The 16,487-nt window shown below is 42.9% G+C and overlaps 1 protein-coding gene across 1 annotated transcript in view; it reads right to left on the bottom strand.

Moving 5' to 3' along the window:
• The window catches only part of LOC144773706 (uncharacterized), a 189,745-nt gene that overhangs the window by 8,269 nt on the left and 164,989 nt on the right, over window positions 1-16,487 (bottom strand). Inside the window, exon 10 of the mRNA XM_078658851.1 lies at window positions 8,108-8,892. Coding sequence (XP_078514977.1) covers window positions 8,108-8,892 — 785 coding nt within the window. The remainder of the gene's footprint in view (window positions 1-8,107; window positions 8,893-16,487) is intronic.

Raw genomic sequence — 16,487 nt, 5'->3', positions numbered from 1 at the left:
GCACTTACCTATGGTGTTCCAATGGGCTCTGCCCTCCCTCCATTCTTCTTTAATGTGTATGTGTCCTCTAGTGTCACTCTTGCATTTGCTGGGAGGCACATTTTATTCATAGGTGGATAACAGACACCTGATTTTCACTCTTCCTTCACTCAGTACACAATCTGCTTCCGACCAACCTGTATGTTTGCTGAAGTTACTGGTATCTATAGTGCAATGGTAGATGTCAACTAACTTTCTAAATCCAAAACAAAGATTTTCTGATCCTTCCAAACCTCACTAGCTGGGATGCATCTTAATGGCTGCAGAACATGGCTGACCCCCTTCAAAGTAGTTCGAGATGCAGGAGTTTTTGTAGATGCTGTTCTTTCCCTATAAGTCCACACAACCAAAATGGCTCAAGTTTGGTTTTCACAGTTGTGGATTTTATAAAAGATTTTACCATTCATTCCTTCTATCTCCGATCTTGGTCCTAATGCTCTGGTACAGTCCAAATTGGATAGCGTGAAGGCCAGATTTCTGCAGCTCCTGAGAAATTATTAAACTGCCGACAGTTCGTCCATAATGTGGGAGTGCGCTTGATATCCAACACTTCTAGACATGCCCATATTACACCTGTATTGATATTCCTTCATTGGCCATCGGTTAGATCAGGGATTACTTTTAAAGCAATGACTATTATTCCGGTACTCTTTCAATCCAAAAAATGTCTCATACACCACCGAGGCCAAATCATAGATTAGCCATGCCTCTGATGCTTGATGTTCCCAAAGCTTGCCGAGCCTCTTCTGGAGACCGTGCGTTCTCTGGTGCAGCAGTAAGGACGTGACCTTACACTAGTGATCTGATGTGCCTCATTTTGGACGGCTTTTAAAGACGCTGCTCTTGAATCTTAGATTCCATTGGTCTCCCGAAGTCGTCCTCCTGTTTACCGATCTTTTACGTTATCTTTAGTGCCAAGAAGCCTTAGTGTATGTCACGCTTTATAAAAAGTCATACCGTAACAATTTAAGTTTTGGGCATTTTATAGGGGACAGGGGAATTGGTCAATTTAGAGCATGCCGCGCACTTCTATGTGATTAAGATGTAAGTAGTGGTAACTTCTCGCTCAGGGTGACTTACAATCTGGGGGGTTCTGAAATGGACTTTCTTGCAGCTTAGTGCCAAAACATACTGGAGCCCAATGCAACGCATTCTAAAGTGGTTTACATTGGTAGACAAAAGGGTTATGGTCGAATGGGTCATAGGCATTACTCACAATATTTATATCAACAAGTGACATGAGCAAATTCATAATATTCCTACAGGTATAATATACCCTGCAGGTCATGTTCCTCATCAGTGGTACATCTTAGACAGCACATCTCCCTCTTTGGGGAAATGCATACAACAGCTAAAAGGAGGCGGCCATCTTGTGCACCCTACATTGCAGCAGAGTGGAACAAAACCACCCAGTGCCCTCCCAAGTAGCTGCCATTGGACAGCTTAAAGGAGGTGGCCATCTTGTGCACTCTACATTGCAGCAGAGTGGAACAAAATCACCCAGTGCACCTCCATGCAGCTGCCATTGGACAGCTAAAAGGAGGCAGCCATCTTGTGCACTCTACATTGCAGCAGAGTGTAACAAAACCACCCAGTGCCCCTCCATGCAGCTGCCATTGGACAGCTAAAAGGAGGCGGCCATCTTGTGCACTCTACATTGCAGCAGAGTGGAACAAAACCACCCAGTGCCCCTCCAAGCAGCTGCCATTGGACAGCTAAAAGGAGGCGGCCATCTTGTGCACTCTACATTGCAGCAGAGTGGAACGAAACCACCCAGTGCCCCTCCATGCAGCTGCCATTGGGCAGCTGAAAGGAGGCGGCCATCTTGCGCACTCTACATTGCAGCAGAGTGGAACAAAACCACCCAGTGCCCCTCCATGCAGCTGCCATTGGTTAGCTAAAAGGAGGCGGCCATCTTGTGCCCTCTACCTTGCAGTAGAGTGGAACAAAACCACCCAGTGCCTCTCTGCAGCTGCTACTAAGCCTACTTGACTTGCTTACAACACTATCCCCTCTGCTACACTAAGGAAAATGAAATGGAATTGCTGGACCTGACGGAGGAGAAGGTTATAGTTTCACGGGCCACCTCATGCTGAAGACCGGACCCAAGGTTCGAGCCCGCTTCTTGAAGTAGATTATAACCAAAGGAGCCAAAGGTAATGAAACGCCCCCTTGCCCCTGCGAAAGGAGAATGTTAACTACTTCAACTGCCATGAGGTGTATTGTTAGGCGGATGTATGTCGTTACAACGCATGCTTTTTCCACGCATGCCTTTACAACGCAGGTTTGACAACGCAAGTCGTTACAACGACTTGCGTTGGGGGGCGCTGGATAGTGAATAGTTTAATTTACTATTCCAACTCCAGTCCCCGTGGATAGTAGGGAAGGTGTTGGATAGTAAATTAAACTATTACCTATCCTACAGCGCCCCCCAGCGCAATTCGTTGTAACGAATTGCGTTGTAAAAATTGCGTGGTAAAGGTAGTGCGTGGTAAAAGTTGCATTGTAAACGCTGTTTACCTTGTTAGGCACCTGCTGCCCTAACACCATATCAGTGGCTGGACACTGGAGGTGGCCCCTCCCCTAAACTCAACCCGAGATAGGTCCATTATATGCCTCACTTCCCTTGAAGGAATTGCTATTGGTGTGGATTTACCACATCTGCCGCATTGCGTGGAAGCCGCGTCACAACGGGTCTAATAAGGATGTGGACAGATCAGCTAATGGCCACATATCAAGGGGCTGGGCTTGGCTAAGCTCTGTAACCTTAACATTTAATGACCCGGGCACCACAGTACAACATGTTAGGCCTATATAGAGAGTATGAAGTGCCAATTAGGTGATGATCTTGCCACCCATGTGCAAAGTACTCCTACCCACACATGTTGTTGGGTGCTAAGTGGTCAAATGTTAAGGTGTGAAATGCCTTCTGACTGTTGTATCTAATACGAGTGCAGTTCCTTTCTGCAGCACAGTCCTTGCTTGATGTATCACTTGGGTAACATGATCAGTGCAGACTCAGTAGTCTTGGAAGGCGAGAGACCCAGCGATGTGACTTGAACTACGTAAATATCTCGGGTGAAATTGCATCAGTAAAGGTGCACGTAACTTCAGACAAACCCCATAGTTGAGAATGTCTCATGAGACAACTAGATGTCAGATTGTAATGCAAGTGACTGTGCGTGTGCAACATTACATACACCCCGGAGGAAAACAAAATGATTCAGCAACATTTTAGGCCATGTGTGATTTTCAAGATATATGAACAATGCTAAATGGACAGCATCATCTTGGGGGCAATCCGCTCACAACAGCATTTGACCAATCAACACCTTCCCTTACAAGGGACTCTGCAGGAGGAAGCTGGGATGACAAGCAGCTTCCGCCAGGCATGCTCCACCACCCACTCTGTAGATGGCAGCAAAGGCGACCAGCATGGGTACATGTGCTCCTGTCCAGACTCTACACTCATTCCTCCTTTGAGGCCTCAGAATCTCCTGTTCTCAACTATTGATAAATACAATTATTGAATTATCCCAAACTTCACTGCTTCTGAAAATTCAATCATTAAATATGAATTATTTTGATATATTTATTTTATATTTACAAAGAAATATTAACTAAACACCTGAACACATGAAAAAAAACAGAAGCTCTTTATGTCAATGCATTTACTTGATACATGATACATCATTCAATTTAAAAAAATATTAAAACCACATGTTCTTTTTACATAAGCACAACATATTGTATAGTCCTAATCAATTATTTATCAACTGCAAAACACAATCTTTATGAATGTGTTTCACTTGCCAAATAGGCTTTCACATAGCGGTGAGCCACTTATTGACTGACCTCTCTACCTGTTGCCACTGCTTTTTTCAAATATATTCCTCGCTGTTGACATAGGCAAACTATGGCAGCCATGGAGGAAGAACCTCTCACCTTATCACCTGGTTCTCTCCTTCAGGGGGTTCATGAAGGCATGCACCACTCACTGAAAAGAGGAACACCCTCCAGAGGCAGATGAGTGTGCAGCTCTGGGAGGCTATGTTGGCACTGCACCACTGGATATTCGCCTCTGCAACAGGAAACAGGACAGCAATAGTGGTGCTGCCTGCCTAACGTTATTACTCAGTACTTCTTTTTGCCTGCAAGAGCTCCTGCCCCTCTGATAGAGTTTGCAGATGCAGGTTTATATCCATCGCTGACACCAGTAACACAGGATTTACATGGAGGACACTTTAAGGATCTGAGCCGCATAGTTCACGAAGCAACTAAGTGACTAGAAGTCGAGGACCTGTGCTGTTCTGTACAGCTCCTGTTTTATGTTCATGGATTCCTCTTTCCACCTGAGAGCTCGCCAACATTGTGCATCAATTTTTGAAAGCAGTTATCTACACCCACTGAGTAAAACCATTGGCTACCTTTTTCTAAAGTTTACTATACACTAAGTCTCTTGATTCCGGTCATGATGATGACACCCTGTAAATAGCTCTTTTTAGGGGTCGAAACCTCAACACATTTTGCTCTATTGGACTTTTACCTTAACTCTTTCTAGATAAAAGATTAACTGATTCTTAAGTAACAATTTCTATCATTTGTTTTTACCATAAAAAGAATGTGCAATCACCAAGGCTCTCCTTTTTAAGTGTGTTTCCATTTTGTAACGCTATTTTTATGTTTGCCTACTAGAACACTGCTACTTGTAGCACCTTACAATAATTTATGATGCAAATTATGAAAACTAGTTCATGCTTTATATTTACAAAGAGTCCTGCTACGACTTAACCCGACAGCAATTATAACCATTGCTTACTACCTTGATAAGCTCCGTTCTTGTTGTATTTAGGTCTTGGCTAGGCAGTGCTTGCGCTGTCTCTTCGAGACATGTTGTATACACTTTGTGGGCTTCAGCCCTCCCATAGGCTTCCCATTTGCTGGCTCCATTGCCCTATTCTATTCTTTCTCCTCATTTGTCCAAGGCATGCATTTGTCATGCCTCATACTGTGTTTAGCCCTTCACGAGAGCAGGGACTAAATATTATATCAATATACAGGTCACCATTTTAGCATGTGTTTTATGAACTACTTTTTTCTTTCTTGAAAAGCAATTGACACAATCAGTCCTGTTTTCTTACTCGCTCTGCTCTGTTTTTGTAAACAGGCCTGCAAATCTTATTCTTATCCCGTCACATTTGCTAAACATTCAAAGATTGAGATCAAAAGTCAGGCTCTGTTTCTAGAGGTTGCCTGTTCCGTGCTCCTACCCATTCTCTCACTGCTGCTTCGCTGCTTGTTTTCCTTGTATTCTTAGCTGGCTCATTTGTGCATCCTCTTCTATGTTCATCTCGTCCTCCCTCACCAGTGTGCTTACACCCACCTGTCCTCCTTCGTTCTTTTTGCTTCCTTTTTCCTTTGTCCCTTGCTTCCCCCACCCACTGTAACCGTTATTGCTTGTTTTATTAAGCATGGCCATCGTTGCTTGTTCTTTATAGTTTCTGGTGACATGAACTGTGTACATATGTCATCACTTGGTGCTGGTTATGCGCGTCACACAGAGCGAGTTATGGAGTGTGCTGGAGCGGCAGAGTCAGAGCGGCAAAGAGGTTTGGGCTATGGTAGGAAGATTTAACTGCAGAAATCAGCTAGTGCACAAGGACTGAATTAAGGTAGCGATGTCATACGGATTGCACGGAGGACCCCCACGTCTTTACTGGAATGGATACAAGAGGATTCAATATTTAAGTTCTGTTGGGATACTTGTTACCAAGACTGGGTTCTTTCGTGTCTTTGTTGGTGGAACGATTGGAAAGGATTCGCCATTCGCACTACCCAGCATTCTGTCGCTGCGGTAGCAGGAAAGCTGTTCTTAGGGCTGTAAAGTCTCATTGTATTCTGTTTTTTTTGGGGCCACTCTACCATTAATCATTAGCATCCAGTGGTTGCACAGAATTGGCTACAGCTGGTCAAGATATCTACAAACTGGGCTACTGGCACACCTGTGGAGCTTTAAGTTATCTCTAGGGTGCGTCACTCTGTGATAGAGGGAAATGTTTATTAGGCCCTAGGAAACAGGTAAAACATACTTAAAATGGTGCTATATTTTTTAGTGGGCCCCTCTATAATGTACCAACAGTAAACATCTTTTGTCACTCATTTCTTAGCTGGGATTAGGTGTTAAAGTTGGGGAAGGGGCGTGGTGGGGATTTGAGCCTGCTAATCACCATCAAAATCTCTCCCCTATTTTTTGCTAAAGGATCACACTGTGGCTTTTTACAATTTTAAGGAAGTCCGGACTGCCCCTTGCATGCTAGCCATTATGTATTTGATCACATTTCTAGAAGGGAAAACTGAACAAAACTCCAGTGTTTGAATTGTTAATTTTGTTTAGAGTTGCCAGTATTAGAGAGTAACACCATTAACATTCCCCTACCCCCCATGGTTTTTACGTTAAAGCCTACCAGACAGCACAACTAACGACATCTTGGGGGATATTTTGAAAGCTTCCCTAGAAATGCATGCCGCCCATTGCTTGGTGATTTGTAACTCACGTTTGCTAACTTTCTATTTGCTGCTTTATTTGTTTAAGGCTGTCCAGCTTGAGTTCATCCCTCCTGTGGAGCAAAGCCTATTTACTGCAGTCTCCTTCCACTAGTACTTGTGTATTGTAAACAGGCCTTTCAATCGTGTTCTTATCTTGTCACATTTACTGTGCAAATACAGAGGTCAAATATCAGGCACTATGTCTAACGAGGAAGATTGATGTTTACTTTCCTTTCTCAGACTTCAAAGTGAAAGGATTTTTGTAACAATTTTGCTGTGAAAGGAAATGTTTTTCTCTAGTACAAAACAACATTTAAATGTCTGTAAATGATCTGTGCAGATATTTCAGACTATATTAAAATAGGAAAACACAAACAAAGCACATTGTGTTTGTAATTCTAAAATATTGTGGAAACAAATTGTTTAATACGATCAAAACAATCCACCAGGTGATAACATTACCACATGTCGTTTGTGTGCTGTATACCTTTATAAGGGAAACTGTATGTCTCTGCAAATGTAATGGTCATTTCAATTAAAAATGTGTTGTCTGTAATGGCAGTGTGCTACCACCACATGCATACGCCACTCTACACCACTCCACAACATTCTACGCCCCTCCATTCCATTCTACACCACTCCACTCTGCTCTACTCTGAAACACTATGCCATTCCACTACACTGTACAAAATGGCTAAAACACATTGACTAAGCCAACAGCTCTTGCATTGATGAGTCCTATTGACTTTGTCTATGCTTGTTTAGAATTGTCTCTTCAAATAGGGAAAACACACCCTGTTCTCATTTTGGGTAAATAAACCCAGAGGAACCAGAGTCTGCTTAACCCCTTCGACGCTCATGACGAGCCCAGCTCGTCATGGAGTTTCCATTGGTTTCAATGGAAATTACATGGCAGAACATCAGGTACCCTTAGCATCCAAGTGGTTAATACTTAACACAACAATGGTGAGGCACCAAGATAGCTTGTGACTGGTATGTAGGGCAGAGCGAGACCATGCCACAGGAAGAGGGACTATTAAGCCAGCAAGTTACCATACAGGACAACCAAACACGTAGAATGAAAAAGAATTAGCTGACAAATTGGTTGGGGTCAGGTGGAAGTAGGATAAAGCTGCCAGGGGACAGGGGCTGTTGGGGTTAGGGTTGGAGGTAGAATAGAGCATCTAGGATGTTGGGGGTCCGATGGGGGTAGGGTACAGCAGCCTAAAGCAAGGTGATGGGGGCTTTGATTATTAGAAAATGTGATATTGAATACAGCTTTTCACACAATCTATGCTCTTATAGGGTATTTCTCCTGTGTTTTTTGTGATGGCTTAGAAGAACATCCCTTTAACTGAAGTTTTTCTCACACTAAGCAATGGTAGGTCCTCTCTCCAGGTGTGTTCTTTGATGTGTTAGAAGTGTTTACATTTGAGTAAAGCTTTCCTCACACACTGCAATGAAAGAACCTTTCTCACATGTGTTCTCTGGTGGTCTAGGAAAGGTTGCTTTTGAATTAAGCATTTGTCATACTTTGTGCACAGATAGGGATTTTTTCTTCATGTTTTCGTTGATGGTTTACAAGACTTTGCCTAAGAGTAAAGCTTTTCTCACATTCAGTGCAGTGATATGGCCTCTCTCCTGTGTGTGTTCTTCGGTGCCTTTGAAGATTTCGTTTATAAGCAAAGGTTTTATCACACTCAGTGCACTGATGAGGCCTCATTCCTGTGTGTGTTTTTTGATGTACTAGAAAATTTGACAATTGACTAAAGCTTTTCACACAGTCCGTGCACTGATATGGCCTTTCTCCTGTGTGTGTTTTTTGATGGTTTAGAAGAGCATCCCGGTAAGCAAAGCTTTTCTCGCACTCAGAGCACTGGTAGGGCCTCTCTCCGGTGTGTGTTCTTTGGTGCGATAGAAGGTTTTGCTTTAAATTAAAGCTCTTCTGACACTCATTGCAATGATATGGTTTCTCTCCTGTGTGGATAATCTCATGCCTTAGAAGACTTTGCCTTCGAGTAAAACTCTTCAAACACACAGAGCAGTGAAAAGGCTTCCCTCCTGTATGAAACCTTTGGTGCCAAAGAAGACTCGACATTTCAGTAAAGCTCTTTCCACACTCCGAGCAGAGGTAAGGCTTCAGTTTTAGTTCAAGGTGGGTTCTTTGATGCGCCAAAAGAAGTTCCTTCCTGTTAAATCTCTTCTCACACTCAGTACACGTGAAGTTTCTCTCACTCTTGTAGACTCTTTTTAATGAGTATGTATTGGACTCTTTCTCAATCAAACATCCTGTCTCTGATTTGTTCTCTGAAGAATGAAAAGAAAAGTAAACATCATGCAAGGATTTTTTTTATTAAATAAAAATCACACAGCTGCATTAATACAACAGTAATTGAAGTTGATGATAATGGGAGCGGATGACAGTACAGACCTGCATTTTGATGGTGCAGAACTAGGCTATGGAAAGAGGTGCATGGATTGCTAGGTTGGGAGAGCGGGAAGAAGTAATGAGGTTCACGGGGTGGCCAGGAAGGGGCTGGTGAGGAGTAGGGGTTTATAGGGGTATTTGGAGGTAGAGGGGTGTAGGAGAGAGTGTTAAATCTACAATGTGCCATACAAAAGTGTGCCCATAAATCCTATCAGTGGAATCTGTCCATATTCCACGTTTTCAGATGTGCTCTGCATTTCTTACTGCAGTGAACACAACAATTGCTGAGTCCACATGAGGTGCAATAGGCCTTTTTCAATGTTCACCAGCAGAACCCAAGGTTGTGAGGGTCAGTTGGTGCACCCACAGTGTGCACCCTTCCACAGCAGAGGATGGGTACAGCCTCTACATGCCAGGTTATGAACAGACTGACACTTAGCAGCTGAATTGTGATCTGAAGGGCAGAGACCTTTTTACAAGCTATCCTGGACAAGAGGTACTTTTAGACTCTCTTGTAAAATATGTGCAGTCACCAGTACATCCTCCTCATCTCCATATTATACGCGTAAAAATTAATGGTGTGTGTGGTTTGTTTCAGACTTTATTTACTTAAATAGATGTTATTGCCTTTGCCAGGTGAATGATATGAATGCATTAAAGGTGCTGTGGAGGCGACAATCAATACACATTTAGTTTCTCGGTCTCTGTCCTACACCTGCTAACTGACAAACCAGTTTCTGCCATGCACTGCACGCGAGCCTCCTTCATAGGCTGTGCTAGGTATTGACTAGCAACTCTGAAAACCTTTGCTAAGCCTGTTGGCTATCTGACAGAGGGAGTCTATGAAAACAGCATTTACTAGTTGCTATACCTTTTCTACAAACTTCACGAAATTCACTCTCGTCTGATGTCAGTGTCTGAAATTTGGAAAAAATTAGTCTTTTTGCTGGCCCCTGTTTACTGTCATGACCTCCTTGAGCAATTATTTGGACTTTTGAAGGAGTTCCTGTCTGCAATAGCAAAAAGAAATGTTTTGCAAGGAATATGATGCTGCTGCTATATTCCGTTAAGGGCTTGGACAATACAACACCAGAGTCCAGAAAATCCTAGGAAAGGAGTGATTAATACTGCCTTTTGAGTGGAGGTAATCTAACCCCGACTAAACAAGCCAAGAGAAAGCTCCGCAATCTGACCCCTACATGGGTTGCGCTTTAAGGTGCTGAGCGTCTAGCTCAGGTAGCAACTGAGTGACTAGGGCCAGATGTAGGAAGCCCTTTACCGGTTGGTAACGGCCGATTTCGGCCGTTACCAACCGGTAAATGGGTATTTGGTATGTAGGGGGCCATGTTTACAGATTCGGTAAATTTACCGAATCGGTAAATTTACCGATTCTGTAAAATACCGAATCGATATTTTTACCGATTCGGTAACGGCCAGATGTAGGTGGGACTCTTCTGAGTCCCAAAGGCCTTACAGATTCGGTATTTTACCACCTAAATCCAAATTGGGTGGTAAAATACCGAATCCAGGTGTGCATGCACATGTGCACGCACACCTAGCCATGTGACAGACAGACATGCCCGGCATGTCTGTGTGCCACATGGCACACATGCCCGTCTTTGGGGTGCTAGAGGGTGTCAAAGTGACACCCCCTGCACCCTTGCAAAAATCGGTATTTACCGAATCGGTAAATACCGATTCGGTATTGCCCATTGATTCCTATGGGCTTCAGGGCCCATAGGAATCAATGGGCATTACCGAATCGGTATTTACAGATTCGGTAATTACCGAATCTTAACGATTCGGTATTTACCGATTCTGAAATACCTACATCCCCCCCCCCTCTATTTTACCACTTCTTAAATACCGAATCGGTAAAAATCGGTATTTAAAAAGTGGTAAATAAGAATTACCTACATCTAGCCCTAGAAGTCAAGAACCTGCAAAGATGGTGAATTCCAAGACCATAAAAGTGATTGCACTACCTGCTACCAGTTTGATGATCGCTGACCCCAGGCGAGCCCTTCTCGAGATCAGCTCCAGAGGGAGAGATGCTGTGGTTCTTGTTAGTGTCCTGTTGTCACTCTGATTTCTAAACTGTCTCTCCAGCCCTTACTATTCCAAGATAATCTCTTTTAATTATGTGGCTGATTCTGACTATACATCCCAGTTTTCATTTCCGAGTAGCCCGGCCTCTGGGTTACGTGCGGGTCTGCTGTCCCGTGAATCCTTCAATTGAAGCTCCTCACTCAAACTAGTTCTGAGTTTCTTACTCCGAAAATGATTAAGAGGCTACGAACATGTAGATCTGCCATTATTGGAAGCCTGGACACAACTGCTCCTCGTTTACATTGCAACCTGGTGAAGTTCTTGCAGGCATTTGCAGGCATTTGAAAAACATCTTAAACAACATGGAGATTTGAATTGTTAATGATTTGACTTTTTGCTACTGTGATTTTCAATAATGATGTGAATAAGTTCAGGAATATAATTGAGTTTTATTACCCGTTTTTATAATATGTTTTTTAATTCATTCTTCTATTTTTAATGAAAAGCTTATACATTTTTACAATGGTCGTGCAATATACAAATTGTTATGGTTTTAATTAACTAAACAATAACGATTACATTTCAAAATGTACTCCCAAAATGTAGGACACCAGGGGAAGTTGTTGTGGACGCTAATCCCAGTACATCTACAGGCTCATGCATTGACCTGAGACCAACAGAAATCACTCTGACCTGGATCTCATGTGAATATGGATTACCAGATTCCTGGTATCCCTGTTAACTGGAGACTTAAGCCTTTGTGTGGCACAAAGACTCCAGTTCGGCCAATGGGATTTTAGAACTAGTGTCTATTAACTATTTGCTGGAGGCTTCTCTGTGGGATGTGACAATTCAATCAATCAATTAATCCATAAGTGTTTATTTCGAATAGAAACAACTCACAAAATATACATTACAAATGATCATTGCAAAAAATACATTATATCCAAAATAAAGTACATGGGTGTCTATATATCTAAAAATAAATAAGGATAAAATATAGCCATTTGTAGGGACAGATTTTCAAAAAACATCTTTAAAATATATAAAAACATTCATAGCAGTTATGTTATACAATTCAGAATGTAATCAAAGTACAGAGGAATAAAGAAATAGACAGCAAACTTTATTTAATTCTCATGCCCCCTACATTAATACAATAAATATCTGGTTAGTGCATTAAGGAGCATTCTGTAGTTAGGTTACAAGCTAGTAGAGAAGGGGAAACAGTTCCAAGTCCCATTTGTCATAAAACAGAGAGTGACCAAGAAAGTCTAAAGCAACAAAAAAAGGAGAACAATAGCAAAAAGTGAATTTACGTGTTTTGGGGAAGTTGTGAAGCTGGAGCGTTATCTAACAGTAAAGCTCTGTAAAATTCCTAAACAAAATTTAAGAAACAAAAGCCAAGAATTATTTTACACTGATATGTAGTTCAGTGCAAGGGGTGCAGCTTTCTATTTTTTTTAATTCTGTTGCACAGAACTAAGCAAAGAAATTGCTTTTCCATGTTTAACCAGAAAGGTAGTAAATATTAATGTATTTGACCAAATGCTGATGGCATTTCACACACAAATTTAAACCAATGGAGATGCTTCACACCAGTGACATTTGCTTACAAATTTCAAAGGGAGAGCTAAAGAGTCAAAAAGTATTTTAGTGAGCCAAAGTGGACTTTGTGACAGTATCATCACATCCTAACTCTAAGCAGCTCTTGAGGTACATGGTGTAAGCTGGGTTAACCAATGGAATAAAATGTTGTGCCCAACTTTAAAAGGTTAATATTTCCGCATTTTTCGAATGCAGGTGAGAAAATTTGGCTTGATGGACTTTACGAATAATTGAGGCAGCTCTTCCATGATAGCTGCCTTTCGACTAGGTTCGCACAACACAGATAATTAAATGGTTACTCGCCACTAGGAGTAGTTTTACAGCTTGAAGAATTTTCTGGATTCACATGCGGTGCATTATTTCGCCATCTAGTGGTTGGGTCCGGAACCGTTCATGTTTTTATCTTAATTTTTTTTCCCAACGTGGGTGTCGTCGACCACCGTTTGGTGGTAAGCCCACCCCTTGTCTGACGTCAGACGGTGCCCCGTACGTTCCTGTGCGTGGTTGCCATTTTCATATTCTTCTTTCTTTTTCTTTGTTTCCTGTTCTCTTTTCCACCTGTTTGTTTCATCTCCCATTTCTGGGGAGTCACGTGGGTTGTACGTGAATCCAGAAAATTCTTCAATCTGAAAAACTACTCCTACCGGTAAGTAACCATTTCGTTTTGCAGCATGAATCCTTCTCTGGATTCACATGCTGTGCATTGAATTACATAGTAGTATCCTGTCCGTTTGATTGTTTGGGTTGAAATGTGGATGTGTTGGCAAACAGGAGCTGTAGTACCTTCTGTCCCACCTGTGCCTCTTCGTTCATTTGGATGCCCACACAGTAGTGTTTTTTGTAGGTCTGTGGAAATGACCAGGTTGCTGCTGTGCAGATTTCATCAATGGGTACATTTGCTAGGAATGCAAGTGTTGCACCCTTCTTTCTGGTTGAATGCACTCTGGAATCACGGGTAATGTCTTTCCCACTCTGGTTTAGCACATTTGCATAGTTTCTACTATTCATCTTGCGATTGTTTACTTTGTTATTGGATCCCTTTCTTGCTCTGGCAAAGGAGACGCATACTTGGTTTCCCTCATGAAATCCTTTTGTTTGCTGTAGATAGTACATTAGTGCCCTCTGCACGTCCAGTGTGTGAAGGGCCAATTCTGCTTGTTTCTTTGGCTCTTGGAAGACAGCTGGTAGTTGTATGCTTTGGTTGACATGATATTGTGCCACCACCTTTGGTAGGAACTGTGGATTTGTTCTACGGACCTCCTTGTCCTTGTGGATCGGCAGGTAAGGTAACTGTATTGTTAGAGCTTTCAGCTCGCTGTCTTTTTGAACCTTCCAAGAATCTTTTCACTATAGGAAGTGTGAAGAGCCTGGTTCTTACTGTACCTCTGGTATAAGCTAATATTGCTGCTAGATGTACCTTTAGTGATGCATGTGTAAGTCCACTGTCTAACAGGTGTGTGAGGTACATTGGTACAGTTTCTGTTTTGTCCTTGTTTCCATCCTCCTGTTGCTCGTGCACCAGTGGATATATCTGTTCCATTTCTCTGCGAAGCATTTCTTTTGCTTGGTTTTCTTGCTTCCCTAAGGATTTCCATCATCTTGGGGGGCAGGTGTAGGTGACTGAATTCTAAGTATTCAGGAGTCACGCTGCTAGGAGTGTGGTTAGTTCCGGATGTTACACTGTTCCATTTTGCCATGTTAGCAGTTTCTGTTCAGCCTTGATTGGAATCATGCGCCCCATGGCCATCTCCAGCAGGTCGGAATACCAGGTCTGTGTGGCCCACTATGGGGCTATGAGGATGAGTATTGTGCCCCACTGTATCCTTGGGATAGGCAGAGGCAAAAATACCTGCTTATTGACAGGGCATTCCCCTTGGAATTGTGGTGTGGAAACCTGGAGGCAAAGGTTTGGCATTTTGTGTTTTGGGGTCTTGTGAAAAGATCTATGCTTGGTGTGCCCCAAACTTTGAAAATATTATCTAGTACGTCCTGTTTTATATTCCATTAGTGGGAGATGCTGTCTTGCCTGCTTAGTATGTCTGCCTCTGTGTTTTGTGTCCCTGGCAGGTGAACTGTTTGAAGTGTGATTTGTCTTTGAATGGGCCATTTCCATATCTCTTAAGCTAGTTTGGACAGGGTGAAGGACTTTGTTCCTCCCTGCTTGTTGAGGTAGATCACGGTTGTTGTGTTGTTCTTTCGGATCAGTCCAGTCGGACCTATTACGTGTGCTTTGAACACGTTTAGGGCAAGAAAGACTGTCTTCATCTCTAGATACTTTATGTTTTTTGCAGCATGCATGCTGTTCCATAGTCCTATGACCTCCAGCTTGCCTGTGTGTGCTCCCCAACCCTTGTGGGATGTGTCTGTCATTCTCCGTATGTTTACATTCGTCAAGTTCCACCTTTGTACCTTTTCAGTGAAAACCACTTGATCCTCCCAAATCCCTGTGGCTTATGACCATCCACTGCAGATTCATTCCTTTATGGGGTGCTTATGTAATCTCGCATGCAGCATGAGTGGGATGCATGATGCCATGATGTCCATCAGCTCCATGACAGTTTTCACTGTCCAAGCCCACTCCCTCTGGTAAAGGCGAGCTTGCTCTGCCAATGCTTCTGCTCTCTTCTGGACTGGGTATGCTTGTATTGTCCTTGAGTTTATGATTGCTCCCAGGAACACTTTCACTTGCTCCAGTTGTGGTGAAGACATCTTGTGGTTTATTGTGAAACTACAGCATTGCAGTGTGGCAATCATTGTTTGGATGTCTTTGTGGCATTCTTTTTCGTGCTTTTACTAGCCAGTCGTCTAGATACGGATAAACATGGATTCCTTGTCTACTTAGGTGGGCTGCTACCGCTGCTAAACACTTTGTGAATACTGTTGGTGATGACTTTATGCTGAGGGGTAGCAGCCGAGGGTAGCACTCTGTGCTGGTAATGTACTTTGTCTAGAACAAACCAGAGGTTCTTTTGGGTCTTGGGTTCATAGGTAGGTGTAGATAGGCCTCCTTTAAATCTAAGGTGGCCATGAAGTCTCCTCCTTGCAGTTTTGTCATCTTAAAATGTTGAGTTCGTATGAACTTGTTTAGACATATGAGGTCTAGGATTGTCTTGCTTTGGAACCAGAACGTATCGGGAGAACATCCCAGTGCCTGTTCCCCTGGGGGGAATTTTGTCTATAGTTCTTTTTTGGAAGAGTTCTTTGACTTCCTTTCCGAGTGTGAGATCTCTTGTTCCCTGAAGTGTTTGATCTTAGTGGGGATGTGTGGAGCTTTTTTGAGGAGTTCTATATGGTATCCATTACGTATTATGTTTAAAATCTAGTTGTCTGATATGATTGTCCTCAACTCCTTGAGGAATACCTCTATCCCCCTACTCCCCCACAGGTGTGGTTGTTTGGTGTAAGAGTCACTTGCCTGTTAATCCTTTCCCTCTGGGAGGATGGCCTCTTCCTCTTGTTTTCCCCTGAAAGGGATGCCACACCAGATCTTGCAATTGATATTGCAGCGTGTGTTGTGGGGCGCGGTAGGTACTTTGGAGCTGCTGTTGCTGCTGCCCGGAAGTTAAAGCCGCCCTGCCTGTGGGCCTTCTGTTTGGGTGCCCTTCTCAGCTGAAGGATCCTTTAAACTGGAGTTCTCCCATGGTCTTCGCAGTGTCGTTATCCTTCTTCATCTGTTGTAGGGTATCATCTACTGCCTGTCCAAACAGAGCTTCGCCTTTAAAGGCCATGTTGATTCTTGAGGCTTCCAGCTCTGTTTTGAACACTGATATCCTGAGCCAGGAATGTCTTGATTGTTCTTCCAGTACACATTTGCCTA

Source organism: Lissotriton helveticus, chromosome 8 (genome assembly GCF_964261635.1).
Source record: "Lissotriton helveticus chromosome 8, aLisHel1.1, whole genome shotgun sequence".
NCBI classification, from domain to species: Eukaryota; Metazoa; Chordata; class Amphibia; order Caudata; family Salamandridae; genus Lissotriton; species Lissotriton helveticus.
This window is presented reverse-complemented; position numbering and strand designations above follow the sequence as displayed.